The sequence below is a fragment of the Pleurodeles waltl genome, chromosome 4_2 (assembly GCF_031143425.1).
Source record: "Pleurodeles waltl isolate 20211129_DDA chromosome 4_2, aPleWal1.hap1.20221129, whole genome shotgun sequence".
Classification (NCBI taxonomy): domain Eukaryota; kingdom Metazoa; phylum Chordata; class Amphibia; order Caudata; family Salamandridae; genus Pleurodeles; species Pleurodeles waltl.
The window spans coordinates 418948649-418966820 of record NC_090443.1 but is presented as its reverse complement, the minus strand read 5'-3'; the positions used below and the strand labels follow the sequence as shown (position 1 = coordinate 418966820).

The following is an 18172-nucleotide window of genomic DNA, read 5'->3' as shown; positions in this document are numbered from 1 at the left end:
GAGGTGCCCCCCCTCATTCCCTGTCCCCCTGAGGTGCCTGTCTATTTTCGTCCTGATGCCCCTGCAGTGTTCTCTGCATGTTGTTGCAGGAGTGAGGTTGGGCCTTGGAATTTGTGATGTTGCCCTCTGGCCCATGGACATTGAGGACTGGGCAGTGTCCCTTGCATTGTAAATATGTATATATGTTTTGATTTGGATGCACGTATTTCACCTATATTTATCTTATAACAGCCTTTTTACACTATAGTACTTGTCCTTGCATTATTTCTGCGCAGTACGGGATATATATGTTATGTTACTGCATCTGGTTGTGTGTATGGTGTTGGGGGTGGGGGTGTTGCATGATGCGTGTCACTCTCTTTTTCCTCCCACCCTCCCCTGTGTGCTAGGCGCCAGGACTCACCGGGGTCGTCTTTGCCGGCATTGGTATTCGTAATGGAGCAGAAGAGCATGGGGAAGACATGCAGCTAGGGCTCCATGGCGGTGTGGTTCTTCCCTGAGTCTCCAGAGGTGAGTCGTTCCCCTTCTGTGCAGTGTTTCCGCCAGGCTTTTGATGTTGTTGGTACCGCCCCGGAAAACGTGGCGGATAGGTGTGTCATATTACTGTGGGCGGCACATTGTCTTCCGTCTGGCTGTTGGTGGTTACCACCGTGGTGCCTGTTGGTTTCGCCCTGGCGGTCAGTGTGTTAAAGTGGCTGGCTGTCTGAGCGTTTTCCGCCGTGGTCATAATTTCATATTTATTACTGCCGGCCTGTTGCGGCATTACTGTCGCTTTATCACCGACTGCCAGGGTTGAAATGAGGGCCTAAGTGTTTTAAGAAATAAGAATATGGACTATTGTGAATTACAGTTAAATGAATTAAGCAAAACAATGAAATAGGATAAGAATTGAGTGTGTACCTCCTTCTGAAGGACCTCAACTAGCACTAAACCAGTGGAGCTGGTTTGGAGGAAAAAGCACCAGGATATAGATCCCTGATCCCAATATTTTCTTTTTTGTCACCTTTTGGGTATTTTCCCCTCATTCTTGGTTTATGTGTTGGTATATACTGTATTTTATTGTGACATACGTAGTTCTAACAAATTAGTGATGAGGGTGTGGAATGGCAGAGCGATGGATGTGTTAAATGAGTGAGAATATGGTTCTTTTTTGTGTTTTCATTGAAGGTTTCTGTACTGCAGAATGCTTGCACTGTTTAATATGGAAAACATTCTTTTCTCTGACCCTCCATCCTAATAATTTGTGTTTAAAAAACACTGCAGATCAACCAACTATTGGCCAGAAGCTCTGCCTCACATGGCTCCAGGGCCTTAGCCCCGTGGAACACCAAGCCCCTGCACCAATCCCTGATGGGCAAGTTCTCACCGCCACAGTGGAGGCCATATCCTGGCCAATCTGCAAACCCCACTAATATGTTTGGTCATCTTCTCCCTCCTATTTCTTTCACATCCTCAGTGCATTGTATCACTTTGGCATTTGCAATGGGCAATGGTGGACACAGACATGAGTGTCAACTGCCTCTCAGTTCTCCATTATCGTATGCCTCATAAATTCTACAGAACTCCCCCTACTTACAATCTCACTCACATCACACAAATGCACATGCTACCTCCACACAGTGTACAGCAACCTCATCACACACACACACCTACATAGTGCTTTTCAGTTTTCTCTGTCATTTGGATTTTAGTGGTGTATACTGTAGAATCCTACCTGTGAAGCTGCATGCTTCTGAAAATCCAATAGTATTTGGACCAGAGCCCTTAAATCTCCCTATGGTGGTCTCTCATACCTTAGAAGCCATTTGGTAACCCGTCAACTGGTATGTGCCACATGAAGGGAGAGAATGCATAGGACCTTTTCAAGAAGATATTACAAAACTTTCAGAAGAACTCCAGCCGAAGCAGTTTCAAATTCAACTTCTACCTGCTCCTCAAAAGGCATACCCTTTGTTTCCACACTGTGGAGCCACCACTACATGTGTTGTCTACATAACTATCGTTAATGGGCCTAAGCTGTCACTGCAACCTAACCTTCCAGTTCAGAACCACAAATGAAGACAGCAAGATTGAATACAGATTTTATTTGTTGTTTCACAACTTATAGATGTCTTTTTGCGAGACTTATTGCAGTATTATTTGAAACATAAAGCTTTATTTACAAGTGGTGTGCCGAAACAAAATATGAATTGGTGTTGAAAATGTCGGTCTTAACATGATCTAGAGCCATGTGGAACTGGTGTGTTAAGGACAAAGAAGGCCCTTCTTGCAGTTGTTGGTTCATGCCCTGGCAATCACTTCTTTCCTTTCGTAAAACAACCTGCTGCTCTACCATAGCGTCTGACTTAGGGCAACCAGCTGACACTATTTTTGGCCATGGGGTTGTTATTCCACATTTACAAATATGGTGTGTAGAGGGAGTTAATAATCATATATTATTTCTCTTGCGACAGAAGGTTTCTTTCAGATCGACACCAAGGAGTGGCCGTGCCAGTGAAAGATGGAGGACAGGCTGTGGAGAGTGTTACTTAATGAGCATAGGAATATTTTCCCCTTTCTGGAGAGTGAGTCCAGCGCATCACTTGTTTTGAGGATTGTGCTCCACGCCAGTTGAGCACCGCTCATTCACTCTTGTTCGACCCAATGTGGCAGAAGAGGACGAGGGATACCACCATAGCAGCTAGCTGTGAAGACAGAAGGGCACAAGAGGCAGAGTTATGTTTAGTAACAGGCAATAGGACAGAAGTTATGAGCGATATCTTAACATAGAAAAGACCCAACTGAGGTCAGTAAAGAGGTTGGAGCGCTATGTCGAGCAATATGTTTTCCAGATGCCTAAAATCACTTGAGCAAATATAACATAGAAGTGGGACCAGTCACCCCACTTGGTCATCAATTAGGAGTAGCCAGATGCAGAAGCTGCAACCCCTCACTTGTCCTTTGCTACTCATGGCAGTACCTTTGCTATCCTTGTTCTCAGAAGTCACAATGGAAGCAGAAGGAAAAGAGTGCAAACAGGAAACCAGGACACCAATCCCGAAGGTCCTTAAAATCAAACAGGAGGGTGTACAGGGGCTAAACGCAGGGCAACGGGTCAACCCTATAATGTGAATGATGGTCAAGGGGTGCATGATGTCACTTCTGCTACATTTGGCATTTTGAAGAATTAATGCCCACATACCCGCCGCTAACCAAGTTAAGAGCCCCACAACAGAAAGTCAACATGTAGCCTACTTGTGGTCTAGTACAAAAAGCATTGTATTGATCAGGCAGTAGGTAGCCCCATGGCCCCAAGACAATTTGTTTATTGCCTCAACAATAGGAGGCCTCTGTGTAAAGGGCAGAAAGTACATGCATCATTCAACAGCTCTTCCCCCGAGCCTCAACAGAAGAAGCACCCAAAGCTACTTATCCCGCGGACCTATGCTCTCAGCACAGCCAGGCTTTATTAACAACCTTCTACTGCCTGAAGAAAGGCCCTTTGAACAGAAAGCAGGTGATCTACTACCCAGTGCCGGGCACCATGTCTGTTGCGCAGGTAGCCACAACTATTCAGCATGTTCCTTGTTAACACCAATTAGTCAATGGTAGGCTTCCCTCTGTTCAATCAGTGCTTTTCCACAATGGCCTTTTTATCTGACCCTCACCATGAGTAAATGGGACCTTTAAGGAATGGTAATATGACACAATACGAGACAAGGACATCAGACTAATGGCCAGAGAGTTTGACGTCAAAAGATGGTATTTCCCTTTAGTAGTGGTCAGGCGCGCTTACAGGAAGATTCCACTTTATCCCTCTCTGGATTACAATGAGCATTCCAAGTCCTCAGACTTACTGGATGGATGAACGTGGAAGTCCGTTTTATGTTTCAGTTTATTGTGTCTGTTCTTTGTTGCAGGTGTTCGAGAAGTTCCTCACATCCTATGGTTAAAGGCTATCCTAGGAGTAGCTATTGGCCAAACTGTTTTTATTCACTGTTTAAAATCACATTTTTCTAGAGTTCTTGTAGATGCTACAGTTGCAAGGTAATGGCCTGGTGTTGGTTTAGTGAGACAACGTTGGCCCTTTGCAGCTGTAGACAGATTTGCTGGGGCTAGGTCCCGGTGGTACTGCATTTTTATCTTCCCCTTTAATGTTTGTAGGAAAGTGCCCTCTTTCTTGGCGTGGTTACTCCCATTTTCTCCCTGTTGTCAGTATGTTTAACTGTGTCCACTGGGATCCTGCTAACCAGGACCCCAGTGGTTATGCTCTCTCCTGTAAGTTTTGGTAACTGTACCTTTTTCCCCACATTTGGTATACTGGTACCCACATGTAAGTCCCTAGTATATGGTACCCAGGTACCCATGGCATTGGGGTACCAGGGGATCCCTATGGGCTGCAGCAGTTATTCTGTCACCCATAGGGAGCCCATGCAAAAGGTTCGGCATACCTGCTATTGCAATCTTGTGAAACGGGTGCATGCACCCATTTTCACTACAGGTCACTGCACCAGGTCACTGTAAGTCACCCGTATGGTAGGCCCTCTCAGTCCAGAGAGCAGGGTGCAGGTGCCTGTGTTGAGGGCACCCCTGTGCTAGCAGAGGTGCCCCCACAAACTCTAGTTAAATTTTTCTGGACTTCGTGAGTGCAGGGATGCCATTTTACGTGTTTACTGGACATAGGTCACTACCTATGTCCAGCTACATAATGGTAACTCTGAAACTAGGCATGTTTGGTATCAGACATGTCAGAATCATACCCCAATACTGTTGCAAGTATTGGAAGTATGATTCCATGCACTCTGGGGGCTCCTTAGAGGACCCCCAGCATTGCTACCACCTGTCTTACTGGGTTTTCTAGGTAGCCTAAGCTTCTGCCACCCCTCAGACCGGTTTTTGCCCTCCTTCTGCTTTATCTAATCAAGCCCAGGAAGGCAGAACAAAGGATGTCCTTTGGGAGATGGAGGTAACACCCTCTCCAATTGGAAATAGGTGTGACTGGCTTGGGAGGGGTAGCCTCCCCAAGCACTGGTATGCTTTAAAGGGCACATTTGGTGCCCTCTGTGCATAAAGCAGTCCACACTGTTTTAGGCACTCCCAGTCCCTGCTCTGGCTTGAAACTGGACAATGGAAAGGGGAGTGACCACTCCCCTGTCCATCATCACTCCAGGGGTGGTGCTCAGAGCTCCTCCAGAGGGTCCCTGATTTCTGCCATCTTGTTTCCAAGGTTGGCAGGGAACTCTGGGAGCATCTGAGTGGCCAGGCAGGTGATGTCAGAGCCCCCTCTTGATAGGTGCTTACCTGGCTAGGTGACTAATCCCCCTTTCAGGGCTATTCAGGGTCTCTCTTGGGTGGGCCCTCTGATTCGGCTTGCAAGATTCCAGCAGGATTCCTCTGCAATCTGCACTTCCACTTCTGGCCTCCAGAACTGCGACTGGACCATCCAGGACCCGACAATCTGCCTCCAAGAAGAAGAACTCTTCTGCAACATTGTTTCCAGGGCTCCTGCCAGCAACTCCAAAATTTCCACTGGCTGTGCATCCATTGAGGGTGGCGTGTCGTCAGTGTGCACTAGAACAAAGAAGGAATCTCCCTTGGAGTGAAGGAGTCACTCCCCTGCATTCACAGGCGCCTGCTGCAATGACAACCGGCTGCATGGATCTTCCCTCATTTTGAGCTCTGGAGTAATCCTCTTGGTCCTCTCTGCCAGCTGTCCAACTTTGGTCGAGGTAAGCCTTTGCCTTCCCATGCAGGACAGTACCCCCGTGCAACACATCTCTTGCAGCTGCCATGGCTTGTTTGCATCTCCATGGGATCTTCAGACTCCGTGTGGTTCCAGTCCCCAGCACTCCTTCCTGCGAAGCACAGCCCTCTGGGTGGTTCTCCTGTGGCCTGGGATCCCTTTCTGTAGTGCTGTGTGGGCTCCTTCTGCAACTTCTGTGTCCCCATCCTGCGGGACTCCTGTGGGCTCTGCCTCTGCTCCTGTGGACTCTCTGTGTCGCTGATGGCCCCCTTTGACTCCCCCTCCCGGGTTGAGTCCTTCTGAGCCTTGTTGGTCCCCTGGCAGCACCACTTTTTCACTAACAGTGAGTTTGTCTTTGCCAAGGCTTGCTGGTTGAATTCCTGCACAACACCCGTCTGAAATCTTCACTCCAGTGTGGGACATTTTCTGCGTCCTTCAGGAACTCTTCTCCTGACCTGATCATCATCACTGTCGACCAACTCCTGCAAGTACAGCTGGGTGGGTAGTAGCCTCTACTCCTCCTGGACTCCACTGTGACTCTTGGACTTAGTCCCCTCTTTCCACAGGTCTTCCCCTCCTGGAATCCACTGCTGGTTTCCTGCAGTCTTGCCTGGGTGTTGTGTCTTTTCCTCTTTTTCTTCCTTTTGAGTGGTTTGGGGAAATTCAAGTGATTTACTCCTGCTTTCCTGGTTGCTGGGGGTACTGTGTTACTTACCTCTCTGGTTTGCTAGTACTCCAGGCTCCCCTCTACACATTCCACTTACCTAGGTGGGGGTCCTGTGTGCTCATTCCATTTTTTTAGTATATGGTTTGGGCTCCCCCTAGGGTCACTATTGCTTATTGTTATTTGCACTGTTTTCTTATCTTTTCTATCCCTATTACTGTTTACTAGTGTATATATTTAGTGTATTACTTACCTCCTATTGGAGGGTTGCCCTTCTAGTAATTTGCGGTATTGTGTGACCAAAAATAAAGTACCTTTATTTTTGTCCAACAGAGTGTTTTCTTTCATGTGTGTAAGTGCTGTGTGACTACAGTGGCTTTGCATGAGCTTTGCATGTCCCCTAGATGAGGCTTGCCTGCTCATCCGCAGCTACCTCTAGGGAGCCTGGCTTCTAGACACTGCCTACACTTCACTAAGAGGGGATACCTGGACCTGGTATAAGGTGTAAGTACCCTAGGTATCCACCACACACCAGGCTAGCTTTCTACAATGTTACATGGTCAGAGGTTACTTTTTAATCAAATGGGCAGGTTACTTTTTAATCAAATGGGCAAATTGTGTGGTTTTATTTGTAGATGGTGTTTTGGAGGTTGTATATTGAGCTTGTTTTTCCTACACACCACAGGTGGGCTTGTCCTCTTTTATGGGCCATGTGTGGACCTATTTCTTTTGATTTGGGAGCTGCACATGGCTTGGTTCTTCTCTTTTTCTCATTGAAGTCTGACTTGAGATCTTGACTTCTGGTCCATACTAGGCCCGGTCTCTTTTATTCTTGGTTGCATCCAGCAAGGTCATCCACTTTTTCTCTAGGACACACTTGACCAAACTTTCTTTTACTAGACCACAGATGGGTAGGGCTCATCCCTACATCTCAGACTTGTATTAGCTAGATTATCATCTTTTACTTTGGGCGTCATTTGAGATATTGTTGTGCTTCAGGGCTGCGCTTTTGCAGGTCTCTTATTCAAGCCTAACTTGAACAAGTTGTCTTCTCATGTACACAGCATTTGGGCCAAGTTTTTTTCTTCTATGTGCAATTGGGACATGTTTTTTTTACTTTTGGCCTCACTTGAGGCAGTTTTTCCTAATTTGTGGGCTGCATTTGGGGCAGGTTATTTTCTTCAAGCCACACTTGGGTCTGATTACCTTTTCTTCTGGGCTGAACTTGGGGCAGTTTTTTTCCTTCTAGTTCCAATTGGGTCAGGTTATTTCCTTCTATTTGCACTTTCGCCAGGTTATTTTTTATTGAAGGCAACACAGTTTATTTTCTTCTAGTCATGCTTGGGCAACGTTCTTTTCTTCTAGATGCACTTGGGTCACATTTGGGTCAGTTGCAATTCGCTTGAAGGCTGCTCTTGGGGAGAATATGTTTCTCTGGGTGCACATAGACCAGGTTATTTATGTTTGGTTGCAGTTAAGCCAGCTTCTCTTTTCTAGTGGGCTGCGCATGTGTGAGGTAATTTTCTCCTATTTGCACTTTGGTCAGGCTCTCTTTCTTGAGGGTTGCACTCGGGCTTGGTTAATTTCTTCTAGTCAAACTCGGGCCAAGTTCTCTTCGCTGTGGGCTACACTTGGGCCAGGTTCTCTTCCCTGAAGGCTGCACTTGGGCCAGGTTCTCTTTGATGAGGGCTGCACTGGGGCCGGGTTCTTTCTGTCTGGTCATAGTAAAGCCACGTTCTCTATTTTTGCTGCCTGTAATTTGGGCTACGTTCTCTTCTCTCGTTGACTTCACACGGAATTCTTACAAACGACACCGGGGCCAGTTTCTCCATATTCCTGGGCCTTGATTCCTCTTTTTTTCAGGGCTAGGCTGAGTGCATTCCACTTTCATTCAGGACACAACATCTGAGAATTAGATTACAGGAGAGGCCTGTTCTGGTCAGGATCAAGCAGCATATGCCTTCATCCACACAACTCCCACTTAACTAATTTCCTTTCTCTAGGCTGCTAATCCATTTTATGCACCATCCGAGCCTTTCAGCCAACAAATAATCAAACAACTGGCCCTATCGTCCAGACTTCTGACTTGCCTGACAACTCTCCTTAAACACTGCCTTCAGGCAGCCATCTAGCCATCATGTTTCAAGCCCTTTGTAATCTTGCCCTCACTAAAAAAACACTGCTCACCCTTCATGTCCTGCAAACTTTTGTCATGTCCCCTGCTTTCCCTTTTAGTAAAAACAAATCTGGTGCAATTAGCATTCATTTGTGTCACCATCTTTATTAAGTTCTATGACCTACTTTATCCCCTTCAGCGTGACTTCTTTGCACTCCACTCCACTGAAACCACCCTCTTGCATGTATCCATCTTGTCCACCTCTCGCTTTTGTGCACACTTCTCAATCTCTCCCACCCTGCTATCTATCTTGGTGTCATCGACTGTCCTCGACTTATAACTGGCTTATATCCTTTCTCCCTCTAATCCCTTTGTGCTCTTCATGTGCTGCTATAAAGTGGCCCACAAGGCTCAGTTCTAGGCCCCCCCTGCTTCTTTTTTTACACATCCTTCCTTGGCAACATCTTATCCTCCTTTTGACTTCTCTTGTCATCCTTATGCAGTTCACACACATTTCTTTCATTCCCTTAGTTTACTCAACATTTACAGAAACTAATCTCACACTGCCTCACAGGAATCTGTTACGGGTAGCGACTTGCTCACTCATGTTGGATGTTTCTAAAAATGAAAAAATGTTTCTGCCACATAAGCACCTACTATTCCCCGCCTTCCTGTTCACTTACCTCCTGACACCCTGAATTCAACATCGTTTGCCAGAAACCTGGGAGAATACTTGAACTCCTTAGTACATGTGGAAAAAATCATAACCACACATTTGGTCCACTCCAACACATTTATACACTGTGATGATTTATCCTATAGAGACAGGAGGCAAGGGCTGTGCTTTTGAGACTTAATGGCTGCAATTCTATTATCATGTATGATTGACACTTATACGTTGTTAAGAACATACTTTACTTTTTTCATAAATCATCTATAAAAGGGTCATAAGTCACCTTTGACAGGTCATAAATCACTTTCGACAGGTCATTTAAGGTCATAAATTATTTCGAAAGGCTTTACTCTTGGCCATTAGCTGTCATAAATCATACAGGTTTCAATAGTTGTTATGTCATCCATCATGCATATCAATTCTGTGAGGTCAATAGAGTCTCTGTGTTGGATTTATCCTCTGCCCGTGATGTGGTGGGGGTCACCTATCAGTGCTGTTAGGCTCAAGTTTCTACCTTGTATGCTCCCTTGTGCCCTGCCATCCGGCAAGTCTGGACTGTGCTGCCATGCTCCTCGTACTCCCCCTGTTGGCTGACTCACTCTGCTGTAAGGTATCCCGAGGTAAGTGGCCTTAATCCGGCACACCCCCTGCTGGTGTGCCTTGTTTTGCCAACAGTTGTTCCTTGTTTTAATTCTTGTTCTCCACCTACTGTAACATAGTTTCTTCTCCAGGTGTGGGTGGGTTTCCGCTTGAATAGCACACTGCTCCCGCTCCTCGTATTGAGTGTCTTTTTGCTATGTTGCTACCCCCTCATCCGGGGTTCAAAAATACCAGTCCTCTGATTGGCCCACAATTTGCCCACCCTTTGTTACCTTCCTGGTGTTGTTTTGACACCACAACCCAAGTTTCCTGTGAGGGGGCCTCCCTTGCACGCTAAGGTACCCAAAATAGATTTTTCGGGGCCAAAGCAGTTGTTAACGCGTCGGCCCTCTACACCCCCTTTTGGGGCGACCTCTGCTATAACCCTGCACTTGGTACACTCCAACAGATACACACTGTGATGGTTTATCCTATAGAGACAGGAAGTGAAGATTGTGCATTGGGGACTTCATGGCTGGAGTTTTATTATCATGTATGATTAGCACTTAAACGTCATTACGAACATACTTTACTTTGACATGTTTCGTAATTCATCTTTGACAGGGTTGTAAATCGCCTTTGACAGGTCATAAATTTTGACAGGACATAACTCATTTAGACAGGTCATTGAAGGTCACAAGTCATTTAGACAGGCCACTAATTATTCACTCTTGGCCATAAGCCCTGTCATAAATCACACAAGTTTCAATTGTCATGTTGTCCATCCTACATGTCAGTTCTGTGAGGTAAAAAGAGTTTGTGTTGGACTGCTGTTAGGCTCAACTCGCTAGCTTGTATGTCCCCTTATGCCCTGCTGCCTGCCGGATCTGGGCTGCGAGTGCATTTCTCCACGTACTCCCCCGTCGACCAATGCACCCTGCTGTAAGGCATCCCCAGGTAAGTGACCTTCATTTGCCACACAGCCCTGCCAGTTTGCCTTCTTTTGCCAACACCTGCTCCTTGTTTTACCCCCATGGTGCCTGTGGGGCTTATGTCCCCAGACGGTTCCCCTTACTTGCAGAGGTTTCTCTTTTTAGCAACAGCCAGCCATTGCCATGACTGACCATAGGTTCACACAGAACACTCCAATGCCTTCGTCTGAGAGGTGCACTCCATCTCCTGCGTAGAACTTCGGGCGCCTCAAATTAATCAGCCCATGTCTAATACTCTCCAAGACATTTGCCTTGCAAAACCTGCTGACTGTTATGTTAAGTTTTCTCCTGGAGTTATCCACCACCCCATTTCATAAGGCCTCCCTCCATTTCTGCTTGGTGATCTGACCTTATGATGGTGGTGCTGCTGAAGGCTCTAGCTGCCTCTGTTAGTCCAGTTTGAATGTCGCGCAGGAGGTCTTTTCTCCCAAGCTGGATGGGGTTGCAATGCCCAGGTGCATTATTAGACTATCTGAGTGTTATGCAGCCATAGCTTAGAGCTTGGTCAGGGTTGTTGCCAGCTGCCTCCATCTCATTCCTGGGATGCCCCACCCCCTTATGTTGGTGGCCTCTGCCTGCTTTGCCCGACCACTGCGTCTGTGGTTCTACTAAGCATGCATCCGGTGGATAAAGGAGTGACTGACCACCCATGCTGTCCTGAGCCTGTCCCTTGTCAAGGCAACAACAGCAACTGTCAACTTGCCCATTCCCCAATCCATGCTTGGTCATGATAGCTGGTGCCTCACGTAGGTTTTGTAAGCGTGGAGTACCATCTGCCCATCACTTTAATCCCTGCTTCTGGCATCTCGTGCTGTGCGGCCATTGTTGCTATCCCTATCTTGAATGGGTGAGATTGAAATAAGGATGCCGCTAAATTGAAATATGCTCCGTAGATCCCCACTCGCCTGAACAATAGCCCCTCACAGGGGTGAGCCACTCTGCCATGTAGGAATACAAGCAGCAAACTTGGCAGTACTTGGGATCAGCCAAGCGCTTCAGTTTTACCCAGGCCTCCTTGCCTTGCTGGTCGGTTTTTGACTTTCTCAACAGTAACTCATCTTGCCCAGAGCCCGATTTTACATCCGTTGTTTGTAAGGATGCTGTAACTGCCTTCTTGTTTGCAAGGGCCACTAGCTCCCTCACCCTGAATGCTCCAAAAACCGCTGTGGTGAAGGCTGCCTTGAAAAGGGTGACCTCCAGATGGGTCTAGGGCAACTAGCTCAATTGCATCCATGACCTGGATCTGCTTTCTGAAGTCCAAGGGTGACTTTGAGTCCTGCTTTTTTCCTTCCAGGCGCCTCCAGCCTTTCATCACTGCCATGATATAGTGGGATGCTGTAGGGTCTTTTCCTGAAATTAATTTGGCAAAATGTGCTACTGCAGCTATGTGGGTTTGTGCCCATGATTTTGACGACTTCTAGTCGTATGCCCACCTGTGGAATGTTTCCACTGCTCTGGCTTCTGTGTCCCCCAGTGTCTGGAGCCCTGTCACCTCCATCACTGTGTTTGTGTATTTCCTGTAGCGCACTGCAGAACTGGGTGGGAGTGTGTGTTTGATCAGATTGGAAAAGCCTGTTCTGCCAACTTCCAAATAGCTTGAGGGAGAGGGGGCATCTGCTGCCTTGTGTCTGGTGCTAGTTTCCTGAACTAGCTCAGCTGGAAACAAGAAAATGCCAGGGTGAAGCTGTCACCAAGCGCTGGATGGGCAAGGTGCCCCAGAGCTGAAGCCAGCTCTCCACACATGCTGGGGCTTCGAAGGGGCACTTGAGGGGGGCAAGAGGTGCCCCAGCACACAAGCAGATAATCTTAATGGCGGCCTCTCCTGGCAGTCCAGCAGTCCTCCAGCAATATAGCCATCAGTGTATGGTTACAAATCCCACACAGTATCTGGGCAGAAATGTGTCAGGGAGTAGCTGGCAACAGGGCAACACACAGAAAAGCAATCCTGATGAGTCCTTTGGGCCACCCAGTAGACACCTGGAAGCAGGGCAACAAACAGAAGAGCAGTCCAGATGAGTCCTTTGTGCAGTCCAGCAGTCCTTCTGACAGAGGTTCGGTACCAGTTCCAAAAGTGCTCTCCAAATCAAGAGGCTACATCCCCTCTACTTATACTCAGAAATGCCTTTGCCTCAGGGGGTAACTTCAAACAAGGCCTTTCATGTGTAGCACCACACCCTTTCAACCCAGCCCTGTCTTCAGACATCAGTAAGGGGTAATCAGTCCATTGTGTGAAGGCAGGACACAGCCTATTCACATGTACGGTGTAAACGACCCTCCCTCTCCCCAGCCCAGGAGGACTATCAGTATGCAGATGTCTCTTCTGTCACACCCAGCCCCTCCTGTGTGATGGTGGTCTGGAAAATATGCACCAAGTGAAGCTGTTACTCTGTCCCAGATGTGGATTGGAGTCAGGCTGCAAGGCACTAGAGTTATAAGCTCAGAGAAATGTCCACTTTATTTAAAAAGTGGCGTTTCTACATTGGTGATAACAAAATCCACTTATACCAATAAGCAGGATTTCTCACTACCATTCTAAACAGACCAGACATGCCCACTCTATCCCTCATAGATCAGAAGATACCACTTAGGCATGTATAAGGGCATTTCCAAAGCAATCCTATGAGAAGAGCAGCACTTACAGTAGTGAGGAACTGAATAGGCGTTTTTTCACTACTAGGGCACGGAGCACATAAAGACATGTGTCCTACCTTTTACATACATAGCACTCTGCCCATAGGGTGATCTAGGGTCTACCTTAGGGGTGACTCAGGTGTAGTAAAAAGGGAGTTTAGGCCTTGGCAAGTGGTTTAGCTTGCCAAGTCAGTGTAGCAGTAAACTGTGCACCCATGTCCTGCTGTGGCAGGCCTGGGACAAGTTTGAAAGGCTACTTCTGTGGGTGGCACAGTCAGTGCTGCAGACCCACTAAAAGTATTTAATTTACACGCCCTAGGTATATGGTATACCACTTTACAAGGGACGTATAGGTAAATTACAATAAGCCAAAAAGGTGTAAGCCAATTATACCAAGTTGTATGGGAGAGAGAACATGCACTTTAGCACTGATTAGCAGTCGTAAAGTAACCACAATCCTTAGGCCAACAGAAAGAGGGTCAGAAAAATAGGAGGAGAAAGGCAAAAAGTTTGGGGATAACCCTGCAGAAAGGGCCATTCCCAACAATGAGCATACCTTGTAACGAATGAAGATAACGGGTTCCCCTCAATGGTGACTGGACAGTTTTGTCTCCAAAGATTTCAGCCTCAATAAGTACATCGTCTATGCCACATCCTCTGAGATAACATCCTGCACACCGCAACACAACATTTGTCATGTGGAAAACGCCCATCATTGGATAAAGATGATCAAATTCTACTGGATTGCTCATAAAAATGTCAGCTACAATACAAAAAACACCTTTATTGCAGAAAATGGGCAGAATAGGCTGGTTTTCACGCTCAACACACACATATAGGAAATTTGATAGAGCTGTGTATACTGTTGCATAGTTTGTGACCGGAGATGGTAACACTGGTAAAAACCCAGCCTTCTTCAGTGGGACGGTATTCTGGGAGATAAGAGGATGAATTCCCTCCCACAGAGGAACTGGCTTTTCTTCATCCTTCTATCTGCACCGAATAAGCAATATGATAAATTCAGTTATATCAGCTTTGTGGACCGCAGCATCAGGTAGAAGAAGATCCATGTCCTCAGCCACTTTGGCACTTTCTGGTAGATTGGGACGTGTTGATGGCTTGTAGTGATTTTGCACACGTTGGCAAGGCAGTTGGGTTATAAGTTTGCAACTTTGTTTGTTTATTCCTACAGCTGACACAGCTTGTTTTCCAGCAGCTACTTCGTTGGTACAGTCTTGAAAAAACACTGTGGCAGTATCATGTGTGCTGGATGTCCCAGACAATGAAGAGCTGTCTTCAAAATCAAAATTATCAAGGGAAGAAATTGTAAATTCTTTCCTGGTACAGTTACTTGAAAGTTTTGTGCAGTCAAATTCACAAGATTTTACAGCATGACACGTTCCTGCTCCGTACTATGTCATTATAACTTGTTGATACACCAATCCTATTCATTGAAGTGATAAGCTCTCTACTTTTGAACTTGCCATAGATTGCGTGGGCAGTCATCATGATTTGGAAAAGACAGTAGATTTGCACAGCATAAGCCTGTCAGTTAGTGGGATTGTCTTCCAATACTTCGCTAATATCTTCGAAGCCATCATCAATGTTGTTGGCTTTTGTTCCGAACTCAAGAACTTTAGTTTGTAAAATTTTTGATTTGCTGATATTAAATAATTATGTAAAAAATATTAAGACTACATCAGGCATTCTTGTTGACTCTCATGATTTGCAGAGCTGCTCTGGGGCAGCACAATGTTTGTCATTAAGTCCAAAATCTAAATCTTTCAGGATATTTCTTAAATGGCTCCTGCTGATTTTACTGTATCCTGTGATCATATGTGTTAGAAATGAGGTCTTTGGTTGACAGTCAGGTTACCCCCTGTTCATGCAAGGACCCTCATTCTAGTCAGGGTAAAAGAGAATCACCCTCAGCTAACCCCTGCTTACCCCCTTGGTAGCTTGGCAGAGCAGTAGGCTTAACTTCAGAGTGCTAGGTGTAAAGTATTTGTACCAACACACACAGTAACTTAATGAAAACACTACAAAATGACACAACACCAGTTTAGAAAAATAGGAAATATTTATCTAAACAAAAAAAGACCAAAACGACAAAAATCCACAATACCCAAGTCCAGTTATCAATAAAAATGCAAAAAGAGTCTTTAAGTAGTTTTAAACACACACTAGCGCTGCTAGCGTGAAAATGTACCTGGTGCGCGTCAAAAATAACCCTGCACGGGCGAGTGCGCGTCAAAAAGGGCTTGCGAGGCGTTGATTCCACTTACGAGCGGGACCATGCGTTGTTTTTCCTTTCACCAGGTCGGGCGTGTCAGTTCTTCTGCTCTCCGCAGGAGAACTGAGCGTCGATCCGGTCAGCACTCTTGGGTCCGGGCAGGCCTTGCGTTGTTTTTCTTCAGCCGCAGATAGGAGTTGCGTCGATCTTTTCCCCCACACAGCACTCTGTGCGTGGATTTCCTTGTCTTTAGACTGGCAGCTTCTCCTTTCAAGGTCCCAGGAACTGGATGGACACCACATGGCAGAGTAGGGGTCTCTCCAGAGGCTTCAGGTGCTGGCAGAGAGAAGTCTTTGCTGTCCCTGAGACTTCAAACAACAGGAGGCAAGTTCTAAATCAAGCCCTTGGAGATTTCTTCTCAAGATGGAAGACACACAAAGTCCAGTCTTTGCCCTCTTACTCTGGCAGAAGCAGCAACTGCAGGATAGCCCCACAAAGCACAGACACAGGCAGGGCAGCTCTTCTTCCTCAGCTCTTCTCCAGGCAGAGGTTCCTCTTGTTCCAGAAGGGTTTCTAAAGTCTGTGGTTTTGGGTGCCCTTCTTATACCCAATTTCTCCTTTGAAGTAGGTCTACTTCAAAGTAAAGTCTCTTTGGAATGCGAAATCCTGCCTTGCCCAGCCAGGCCCCAGACAATCACCAGAGGGTTGGAGATTGCATTGTGTGAGGGCAGGCACAGCCCTTTCAGGTGTGAGTGACCACTCCTCTCCTCCCTCCTAGCACAGATGGTTCATCAGGATATGCAGGCTAACCCCAGCTCCCTTTGTGTCACTGTCTAGTGTGAGGGGCAACCAGCCCCACTGTCAAACTGACCCAGACAGGGAATCCACAAACAGGCAGAGTCACAGAAATGGTATAAGCAAGAAAATGCTCACTTTCTAAAAGCGGCATTTTCAAACACACAATCTTAAAATCAACTTTACTAAAAGATGTATTTTTAAATTGTGAGCTCGGAGACCCCAAACTCCACATATCCATCCACTCCCAAAGGGAATCTACACTTTAATCAAATTTAAAGGTAGCCCCCATGTTAACCTATGAGAGGGACAGGCCTTGCAACAGTGAAAAACGAATTTAGCAATATTTCACTATCAGGACAAATAAAACACATAACTATATGTGCTACCTTAACCATACACTGCACTCTGACATTGGGGCTACCTAGGGCCTACCTTAGGTGTGTCTGACATGTAGGAAACGGGAAGGTTTAGGCCTGGCAAGTGGGTACACTTGCCAAAATCGAATTTACAGTTAAAACTGCACACACAGACACTGCAGTGGCAGGTCTGAGACATGATTACAGAGCTACATATGTGGGTGGCACAACCAGTGCTGCAGGCCCACTAGTAGCATTTGATTTCCAGGCCCTGGCACCTCTAGTGCACTTTACTAGGGACTTACTAGTAAACCAAATATGCCAATCATGGATAAACCAATTACATACACATTTTGTAAAGGAGCACTTGCACTTTAGCACTGGTTAGCAGTGGTAAAGTTCCCAGAGTAACAAAAACAGTAAAATCAGAGTCCAGCACACATCAACAACCTGCGGAACAGAGGCAAAAAGTTAAGGGAGACCACACCAAGGACGAGAAATATAACAATATGCTGTTCTCAGTTGATTTGACTCCTGAAGGTCCTGCTGACAAAATAAGTAACTCATTCTTTTTGTTAGACTGACAAAAAACAATTCTGCCATTGTACATTCTCACCAGAAAAATCTTAATTTCATTATTATGGATCAATACAGTTTCACCAATGTTGACCATTATTTTGCTGATCTCACTGAGTGTGAACCCATAGCCAGCACTCAAGAGTCGCTTTAAAACTTAATTTGCTTTTTCAAAGAGAGCACACTTAACTGAAGGCTGGGGAGTACGTTGATGCTGGGAGGTCCTTGTACATTCATATTTTCTCTTGTATGCACACATTCAGTTCGGGTGGGCATACAAATCTGCAAATACATTACCCTCGCTGTTTAGATCAGCAATTCTGCTGAAAATTTCATCTTGGAAGAAACTAGCTGCTAAAAGAAACATGTTTGCCCTTTGAGACTCACATACTCTGGACTTTGCTCTTTCATCAATCCCTGTGGCCCTTGTTATGACTAAACCACAGATAACACATTGAAGATCCTTTGCTTTCTGATCAGTTGTTGAAGGTGGACGATGGGTAGCCATTGATCTTTTAAGTGGATAGGCACTGGGTTTGGTTGTCGTCGCTTTCTCAGAAGACTCAAATTTTTGTTTTGATTCACTGGTTTCTGCTTTTTTGACAATTTGTTTCCAGGCTTTTTTCCATTGTATATGACTTGACTTGTAGCACTTGTTGTTACAGTGATAAATTATTTGATCCTTTTCACTCATCATCTTACCAAATTTCTGCAGCATCTCAAACTCTCTTCTGTCCAGCCGCAGTTGATGTTAGCTTTTCTTTCAGATTAGTTTGGCATGTGATACATTTTTCTTTGTTGAAGGAGTCCTCAGATTTCTCTGCCAGGAGGT

At 46.0% G+C, this 18172-nt stretch overlaps 1 protein-coding gene across 3 annotated transcripts in view; it reads right to left on the bottom strand.

Moving 5' to 3' along the window:
- Nucleotides 1-2069: 2069 nt before the first annotated feature.
- The window catches only part of LOC138292837 (tetraspanin-1-like), a 54268-nt gene continuing 38165 nt past the window's right edge, over nucleotides 2070-18172 (bottom strand). For all 3 annotated transcript variants that reach the window (XM_069231650.1, XM_069231652.1, XM_069231651.1), the window contains exon 8: nucleotides 2070-2684. In XM_069231650.1, coding sequence (XP_069087751.1) covers nucleotides 2622-2684 — 63 coding nt within the window. In that variant the 3' untranslated portion in view covers nucleotides 2070-2621. The remainder of the gene's footprint in view (nucleotides 2685-18172) is intronic.